Source organism: Capricornis sumatraensis, chromosome 20, assembly GCF_032405125.1.
Source record: "Capricornis sumatraensis isolate serow.1 chromosome 20, serow.2, whole genome shotgun sequence".
Taxonomy (NCBI): domain Eukaryota; kingdom Metazoa; phylum Chordata; class Mammalia; order Artiodactyla; family Bovidae; genus Capricornis; species Capricornis sumatraensis.
In genome coordinates, this window is record NC_091088.1 from 70,536,812 (window position 1) to 70,546,575 (window position 9,764).

The window sequence follows — 9,764 nt, forward strand, 5'->3', positions numbered from 1 at the left end:
TACTTCTGCACAATAACCTTTCCATCATTAGTAATCTCATTTACTACTCTTTTCTAAGGCTAATCTTGATCAACAGTAAATATCTCATTCAATACTATTTTTTTCTTAAATTCAGGTTTAGTATTCCATATTCTATTCTTAAAGGGCACCCAGACCCTCCTCTTACAATAGCACAATCTGTGTTTCCATAATGATGCACAAATGTTATTGTAAAGCTTCCATTCAATACTCCAGCTTGATGCTGGAGTGTATTTCCAGTTGAAAATACTTTTCTAAGATAAAGTTTTTCCCGTAACAATGCACTCTGAGCCACAAACAGTAGAGACCTCTTACTAATAGACGTTTCATTCCCTATGTTCATGTTGCTCAAGTAGGATTCCTGGTGAACCATGAGGGGAGTCTGGAGTTCTCCTCATTGTACTTATTTGATTTTAAACAAGGGCTACATAACTGTGGAAGGCTTTTACTTTTCTTTTCATTCACAGGTTTCTTCTATGAAGATAATTTCTACTGACTAATAGGGGGAGAAGTCTTACTAAGCTCTTATTAAATTTCCCCGCTTGAGTATACTTATAGGGTTTTTTCAGTGTGTTATCAAGTGTACAATAAAATAAAAACCTCATCAATTCAATTCACAGAGTTTCTCTTCACTATGAATTCTCTGGTGTTGGAGGAGGGCGGAGTGACCACTAAAGGCTTTTCCGCAGTTGTTGCATATAAAGCGTTTCTCTCCACTATGCATTCTCTGATGGATAATAAGAGAAGAATTCTTACAGAAAGCTTTCTCACAATGATTACATTTGTAGGGTTTTTCTCCAGTATGGTTTCTCAGATGTACAATAAGGGAAGAACTCTCATTAAATGCTTTTCCACACTCGTTACATCTATATGGTTTCTCTCCAGTATGAGTTCTCCGGTGAGCGATAAGATGAGAGCTACAGTTAAAGGATCTTTCACATTGATTACATTTGTAGGGTTTCTCACCAGTGTGGATTCTCCGATGAGCAACAAGGTGACAGCTCTGGCTGAAGGATTTTCCACATTTATTGCATTCATAGGGCTTTTCTCCAGTATGAGTTCTTTGATGTCTAACAAGGTGAGCCATTTGACTACAGGATTTTCCACATTTATTGCATTCATAGGGCTTAATCCCAGAATGAATTATTTCATGTTTAGTGAGGGCTGAACGTTCTCTGAATGCTTTGCCACATTCCTGACAGTTATAGGGTTTCTCTCCCGTGTGAGTTCTCTGATGGGCAATAAGATGGGAGCTCCAGCTGAAGGATTTTCCACATTCAGTACATTTATATGGTTTTGCTCCAGAGTGAGTTCTTTCATGTTTACTAAGGGCTGAGTAATCCCTAAAAGCTTTTTCACATTCATCACATTTAAAGGGCTTCTCTCCAGTATGCATTCTCATATGGGCAATAAGATGAGAGCTCCAGCTGAAAGATTTCCCACATTCAGTACATACAAAAGGTTTCTCTCCAGTATGAGTTCTCTGATGCCCAATAAGATGGGAGTTCCAGTTGAAAGACTTCCCACATTCATTACATACATAAGGTTTCTCTCCTGTATGAATTCTCTTATGTACAATAAGATGAGAATTCCAGCTGAAGGCTTTTCCACATTTATTACATTCATAAGGTTTTATTCCAGTGTGAGTCCGTTCATGTTTAGTAAGGGCTGAACGATTCCTAAAAACCTTTCCACATTTATCACATTCATAGGGTTTCTCTCCAGTATGAGTTTTCTTATGTTGGATAAGGTAAGAACTCCAAATGAAAGATGTTCCACAGTCATTATATTCATAAGGTTTCTCTGTAGCATAAGTGCTTGTATGTTGTGTAAGGAAGGAGTCATACCCAAAGACTTTCTCCCATTCATTGTATTTATATGCTTTCTCTACAGTACCAATTTTTTGATGTTCCATAAAGGATGAAAAGTAAAAGATGTTTTCATATTCTTTGTAATCATACTGGTTTCCTCCAATGTGAATTCCCGGATGTTCATTAAATGAAGGGCTCTTGTTAAAGATTTGATGGCATTCCTTATATTCATAGAGTTTTTCTCCTGTATGCATTCCCATATGATCACCAAAATGCAGTATATGATTGAAAGATTTAACAGTATCAGTGCATTTTAAAAGATTATCTCCAGTTTGTACCCTTGCAGGGTGAACAGGCTGCATGGACTGGTAGAAGGCTTTGTCATACTCATTATTTTCACAGGTAATCTTATCAGTATACATTATGGCTGAGTTACATCTCCAACTTTCAGCATTTACATCAGGCTTATAGAAATGTTCCACTTGAGAAACTTTCTGAGATGGAACAATGCTTAAGCTCTGGCTACACCCTGCTCCAAGTTCACAGAACTCAGAGCCTCTTTGAGATAGTATCTGCTTTTGCATGAAGACCATCTGCCTCATAGCTGTACTCTGGTTCACGTGATACATTTCTAATTGGTCTTTACATCCCAAAACTTCTAACCTGGAGAACCAAGGATCATCCCATATGTATCTCTCCAACTTCATGCTATGAGACTGTTCCTCATCCAATATGCTCTGTGTTGGGATCAACGCTTTGCTTTCAAGATTTTTCATCCATTCTGAAATAAACAGAAAAAGTCCATGAGAAATTGAAAAGACAAGTGTGAACTTGTTTCCAAATACACTGGTAACCCAGAGAAAGATCATAACAGGAAAGAGGAAAATAGTAAAGAGTGAACGTAAGTAGTTAACTAGAATACAAAATGTCTACTGAATATGAATAAAACCCATTTAGGAACATTTCCCCATGTAAAGGAGGACTAGAATAAGGGACTACTGAAAGCCTGCACTTGGTTTCCTCTGGACTTAGAACCACACACCTTACCCTCTGTTGATGCTGCTCTGTATTATTTCACTGTAACAATCCATTACCCTGAGTTTAATGCTTTCTGAGTCCAGTGTGTACTTTCACCGAATTACTGAACTTGGGGTGGGGGGGGGGGGGTTGTCTGGAGGATCCTGACACATTTAATACTGCTAAGGTGAAAAAATAATAACTGGTTAAGCAAAAGACAGATGAACAACCAGCCCCTCAGCAACTAATATTTAAATTATTAAAGCATGTCAATTCATTTCTATGTTATAATGTCCTACTGTTTTCCTATTTTGACATCTACCAAAAAAAGGAGGGGTGTTAAGTGAAAGTATCACCAACAAGGCATCAAGCCTTATTTCCTATTCCACAGAGTTCACTCAGTAACACAAAACCATCTGCCCAAAGGGTAAAAATCACAAAGTTTAAGGGTACTCCTGAAGTTCTTGTAACGCTGCAGAATAGTTTGCAGAGTGATGGCAGAAGAGAAGACTTGAAAGCCAGCATACTGCAATGGAAAGGCACAGGAGTTATAGTCTGATAATCTGTATTTAATTACGGGCTCTGCCACTCTCCTTAGGTGAGTTTTCTGAAGATTGAATGAGATCGTAAAACCAACAAAATGTCTGGCAAATTCAAGATGTGGAAGCCACCTATCATCACTGCTGAGGTATCAGTCCTCCAACAACGGAAGGGTCTTCACTAGTTTCCTACTGCTGCTATAACAAATCACCCATCTCACAGTCTGAAAGTCAGAGGTTATAAATGGCTTTCACTGGGCTAAAATGAAAATAGCTTTCCTTCAGAAGCTCTAGGGGAGAATCCATATCCTTGCTTTTCCCAGCTTTAAAAGCTACCTGCATTCTTTGACTTGTAGCTCTTCTTTCTATCTTCAAAGTATATTATTCCTATTTCTGCTTCTGTCAATCATATTGGGGTCTCTGATACTCACTCTTATAAGGATCTCATGATTATAATGGGCCCATCCAGACAATCCAAGATAATCTTTGCATCTCAAAAGATTCCTAGTTTAACTCACATCTGAAAAGCCACGTTTGCCACATAAAGCACCATATTCAGCTTTGGATGCGGACATTTTGCGAAGGGAGGAGGGTATCATTATTCAACATACCACAGTGTCTAAATGCTACAGGAACCCAATATGGACCTAGACCCTTGTTTTCTTCAGGTTTTTCTGCATTCTTCACTATATACTATTTTCCCCTTTTACTACCCAGTCCATCACAACAGAGACAGATTCTACTCTGCTGAAGAACTGGCATTTATTATCAATTTTAAGCTTAGCTCCTAGAAGTTAGACAGTCCCTCTTTGTGCTCAGTTGTCTCCAATTCTTTGTGACCCCATGGACTGTAATCTACCAGGTTCCTCTCTACATGGGATTTCCCAGGCAAGTACACTGGAGTGGGTTGCATTTCCGCCTCCAGGGGATCTTCAAGACCCAGGGATCAAACTTGCATCTCCTGGATTGGCAGGCAGGTTCTTTACCTGCTGAGCCACCAGGGAAGCCCCAGAAGTCTGGGAATGATCTTCAAATAGCTTTTGAATTTTCCCAGTAAAAAACTTTTTTAAATGGTAGCTGACCAAGTCACTGACCAAACAATTTCTGACTAGCTTTACAATCAGTATTTGTGACCTGAGCATATCTTCCACCTGCAAATTATAATCTCTGTGATGAGAGGACAATCGAAACACTATACATCACTGTGACTGTGGGGCTGTAGATGCTAAGCAGGTGGGAGGCCAGAAAAGGAGATCAGCACGACAGAAGCCATCCAGGAAGGTTTCACCCACAAGAAACGACATGAGCTCAGCCTTCGAGCATGGCTCAAGTACAGACCGCCAGAATGGCACAAGCAGAGGCAAGCTGTGACGAGCAAAGGCACCACACATCCCTAAGGGTGCCAGCTGAGTAAACTCCAGGAATCAGGCAGGAAATAATGAGAGAAAAAGAAAATAGAGGAAAATAGGAAGGTCTTGAGATCGAGTCAGGTGTTTAACAGGTAATGCAAGTCATTGTAGATTTACTGGCAGAGACCTCACAATGGAAAACTTCAGGGATGTAAATCTAGAAACGCCACCTGAGAGCTCATGACAAAACCTTACTCAGCAACTTGAGCTGGATGAGGAGAGAGATTACTTCTTAGAGAGGAAAGAACAGGGAGTCAGGATGACTTCCCCATTTCCAGCTCCAGGGACTCACAGAAGGCTGAACAAGGAATACACATCAGGAAGGTGGGGACACCAGCCAGAAGGGAAAGCTGAGATTCCTGGTTCTATCAGTATCAAGGAGACAGCTGAGATGGTCTGCAAGAGGGCAGAAGTGTAAGGCTGGAGCTGGTGGAACCACAGGGCTCAGGATGATTACTCAGAAAGGTCAGCACATAAAAGCTACTGGAAATTACGACGCCTTGGTACAAGGTTTCAGATCCAGATGGGGGCAACAGGTAAGACTCCACAAAAGCCCACTTCGTTAGAGTGGACAGGAAGATGTCCACCTTTAGGATTCAAGAGAGAGCACAGTATATTGTTAAATTAAAAATAACAAAATACAGAACTATGTGTACTCTTTTTCACCTTTGGAAAGGTGAAAAGTAACTATGTGTGCCTATATGCTTAACCAAAGCTGTGCAGTGACCCAGAGAGTTTATTCAAGGAGAATAGTTAATTTTGATAGGAACAGATTTGTAGCATTTTAACTTAGCCTAATCCCATCTCTGACTCCTAAACTCAGCAGTAGCCTTGAAAAATAACATCTCATATTTCTGGTGCTGGAGGAAACAGAACAAAGCTAGAGCTTTTTCAAAGCCTCACTCCTAAAGAATAGTCATTATCTGAGCTGTTTGGTGGTTCCCAGAAAGATCCCACTTGAAAGGCTTGTGGGAACTTGCACATACTTACTTCCAGGAAGTAGGGATCTGTCAAACATTTCCAGGCAAAGTTTTAAGAAGTCTTTTTTTTTTTTTTTAATTACTGTCTGAGATGATGCAAAATGGTTGGGGCAAATGATATACAAACTAAGAAATGAAAGGAAAAGCTGAGGAGTGAGATATGCATAGGAGCTTTGAAAAGTTCTAACACATTCCTGGGAATCTAGAAGGCCACGTGCATACGCACTGTAGTTAAATTTTCAAAACTCAAAGAAAGAATCCAGAAAGCAACAAGAGAGAAGCAAGTCATCACACACACGGGATCCTCAACAAGATTAACAGCTTATTTCTCATCAGAAACCAGGGAGGACAGAAAGAAGAAATGTGTCAACCACAAATTCTATACCTGGCAAAACTATCATTCAAAAATAGAGAAATCAAGACCTTCCCTGATAAAACAAAAGGTAAGAGTTTGCTAGTAAAGCTGCCCTATGAGAAACGCTAAATGGAGTTCTTCAGACTGAAATGAAAAGATCACTCAAAATACAGACCAACAATAAAGGTAACTTACATAGGTAAATACAAGACTGTATAAATGCATTTTTATTTGTTTCCTATCTGATTTAAAAGACAATTACATAAAATCCAAACTAAACTGCTGCAAATTAAGATGTTAATTATAATTCCCAGGAAAACCACTAATAAAATAACCAAAAATTTATAGTAAAAGGAAAGGGGTTACCTTTGTGTGTTTCTGTGTGTCTCTCTGGAGGATAAGAACAGTGTGAATAAGTATAAATGAAACTTTCTTTCACTTACCCATTTTATATAGCTTTGAGTTTTTAAATCATGTAGTTACATTATCTGTATGAAACAATCACTTTTTGCTGGGTTTTTTTTTTTTGGAAAGAGAGTCTGTGACTACAAGGATACAAGTTTTACAATAAAAAACTAAGAAGTAGGTAAATGAATGAGAAGTCTTTTTAGACAAAAGGGACAGCAGATAATATGAGAGGTAAGGAGGGAAACTGCAGCATACAAAAACTGCTACCTTGATAAGAAGGTGGGCATCTTTGCTCTGAAAATAGTACAAGGGATGAAACTCCTTGGAAGGAACTGTGATGCTATCTGAGGAAGTGAACTCCTCATGGCCTCAGCCCTTTTCTCAAAAAGCAGGGCTTGGAGGAAGGTTCCTCACTCCCACCTGGGGCCTGCTCTCACCTGGACAAGTGCCTTGAAGAGGATATGCTGGTTCCATTGACCATGGCTCTTCTCCTTGCTCCAACAGGGAGATGACCTCAGGCTTGGTGATCTGATTCCCTACATAAAGAGGAAAAACACGGACTTGTGTAGTCAGGTAACCCTCCTTCCCCTGCTCTTTCCATGAGTGACCTCACTTCATACTTGATGATCAGTAGGGACTCCATCCTTGAACCTCAGGGCTCATGATCACCTCGGCCCTCCTGAGGCTCATATAAGATGGTAAACAGGGAGAGCAGAGGGTATTGCAAGGACAGCTTCGTTTATTTGGTCAGCCAGCAGCTTACCTACAGACAGCAGGTGCCCATAGGTCTCCAGCATCACGTCACGGTACAGGGTCCTCTGAACAAGGTCCAGCTGCCCCCACTCCTCTTGCGTGAAGTCCACAGCCACATCATTGAAGGTCACTGGTTCCTAAAAGACCAGACATGTTCCTCTTCAACGTGGAGACACCCTCCCTGCCCCTCACTCCATCTAGTGTTTTCTGGGGAGGGAGTAGGGCTGACACCGTTGGGGAGGAAACAGGACATAGAGGAATTGCCCTGAATGTATTCAATATTCTGACTGATGTGGATAAGGTCTCACTGGGAGCCAGCCAGGGCCCTGCATTTGAGATGTACTCTTAGGAAAGTGGATACCTGGGCTCACAGTAACCACAATAAAAATGAGCAGCTCTCTCCCAAGTCTTGCTCAATTCTAGTAACACTGGGTAGTATCTGGACAGTTCTTCCTGCTTCTCCAGAGCTGCAGACACTTAGTGAGACCAAGACTAAGACCAGGACAAGGATGGACGCAGAACATGAACCCTGATCACAAAGCAGAAAACCTGGGGCTGACATCTGCTCAAGTGGATCCAGGACCTGGAAGGGTTCTCTAAACATTCAGAGGCTGCCTTCCTGGGCACAGAGAGAAGTTTCCACTCCCAGACTATTTCTGAGGACAGCCTCCCAAGGACTGGAGGTGGGGTGGGCCAGGACTAAGCAGAGCTGTCCAAGCCAAGGAGAGCCACTAACTGTTGCCATCAGAGCACTTTGAGTTCTAAAAAGTTCAAACTGACGTTTTTAAGAAAAAGAACCAGGAACACCCACTAGAAAAATTAAAGGATGTCTGATTTTTGCAACGAATGCATCCTGTACAGTCATTTGAAGCCATCAAAGTGAGTCTCAGGTATCTGGGCACTTCCAGGGTGGGGCAGGGGCATGTCTTCCCTCATGAGGGCAGTGGGGAGTGAGCTGTGTTATGGGAGGTGTGCTATAAACCCCACAGCCCCTCCTCCTTTTGATGCCTCTCTCTTGGCCTGTCTATCCACTATGGTCCTCTCCTCCAGGTCAGCACAGAATTCCCTCAAGACAAACACCCACTGAATGGACACATGCGCAGTGTGCTTCCCCTCACAACATCTGGTGAACCTCTACAAAGTCTGTTAAACACTTCTCTTCCAACCACATACGGCCGCCTTCCTTCCGTCCCTGTGGGTCATGGCTCGTAAACAAAGCCTGTCATCTCTGACAAGGGCCAGCTCTCATGCTGGGTCTTCAGTGTAGATTTCTCTACTGGTCTGCACTGCTCCCCTCACCCCCTTCACACAACTGGCTTGAAACACAGAATTGCTTCTGGTCCAGTGATTCTCTTACTTCAAAAAACGTTTACAACTGCTGATCACAACCTCCTATGGTGAAACCCTCCCAAAACTCCTCCTCAATGACAATGGGTTTTCCTCTTGAAGACCTGCCCAGGTCTGAGTTTTCTTAATGGCAGCTGCCTCTACATTTTTGGGTAATGTAAACATTTTTACTTAAATGTGACATTCAGGTAGAGAAGTACACAAAACCTAAGTGTGCACAAAGCATGAACTCACTGTACTTCCAGAGTGATACACTCAGGGGTGTTAGGGAAATTTTTAAAAAATAGTCTTGTTTAGGCTTCAGAGACAAAGCAGAACAGGTCTCTGACCTTGCTTCTAAGCTGTGTGGACAGTGCCCTGACTGGGAGTTAACTGCATGCTGAGTGCAAGACTTGCAGCACCTTAGATAAAATGAGGGAGGAATCTCGAGGTCCTTGAGCCCCTGAAGGGGGCCTGGCCAACCAAGCCCCAACTAAACCCCAAGCCCCAGCAACATTCCAAGTTTCACAAGACAAAACAAGCAGCATTAACATGAAACCAGGCTTGCAGTTTGGTCACATATTGATGATGATATCAGTTTGCCTCCGTCCTTGGATTATAAGCAGGAACCTGAACTGCAATCTCTGAAGTCTCACCCACAGGGTGGACGTGCTGCCTGGGACCCTTTCCCAAATGGGACTCCAGATGTGCTGTGACTTGTGACTTCCCAGCACTGTTTAAGTCTGGATGTTGGTCAAAACCCAATTTAGTGACGTATCCTCTGCTCTATTTCTCTTTTAATGTTAGTATATTGAAAGTAAGGTAGATAATTCTCTGACAAATATTTGTATTGTTTATTTGTATATAGCGGTGGCTTATTTTGTTAACAAATCCTTTGAACCTGACATGAAAGTGAAAGCTTTCGGCAAAACAGGGGGCCTAGGCAGGAGGCCATGCTTCCTGCCCAGGGTGCTCTTAGGATGCTATCTCCCTGGAGGGTGGCACCTACTTACATGGCTTCAAAGTTTAACAGTTAACAATATCCAAGCCCACACCCTGGCAGCAGTCAAGCAGGTGGAATGAGCCACAAGTTTATCTCCCACTCCTCCAAAGACCCCAACGGATCCCCACACAAATACTTAAAAAGG

General features: G+C 41.9%; 1 protein-coding gene across 1 annotated transcript; it reads right to left on the reverse strand.

Annotated features, from left to right (window-relative positions):
- Positions 1-537: 537 nt before the first annotated feature.
- On the reverse strand, positions 538-7,396 carry ZNF606 (zinc finger protein 606). The gene is made up of 3 exons (XM_068992879.1): positions 7,301-7,396; positions 6,975-7,073; positions 538-2,610 (listed from the first exon to the last, which is right to left on the reverse strand). The coding sequence occupies exons 1-3, from the start codon at positions 7,332-7,334 to the stop codon at positions 623-625; spliced, it is 2,121 nt and encodes a 706-aa protein (XP_068848980.1). The 5' UTR covers positions 7,335-7,396; the 3' UTR covers positions 538-622.
- Positions 7,397-9,764: the final 2,368 nt, after the last annotated feature.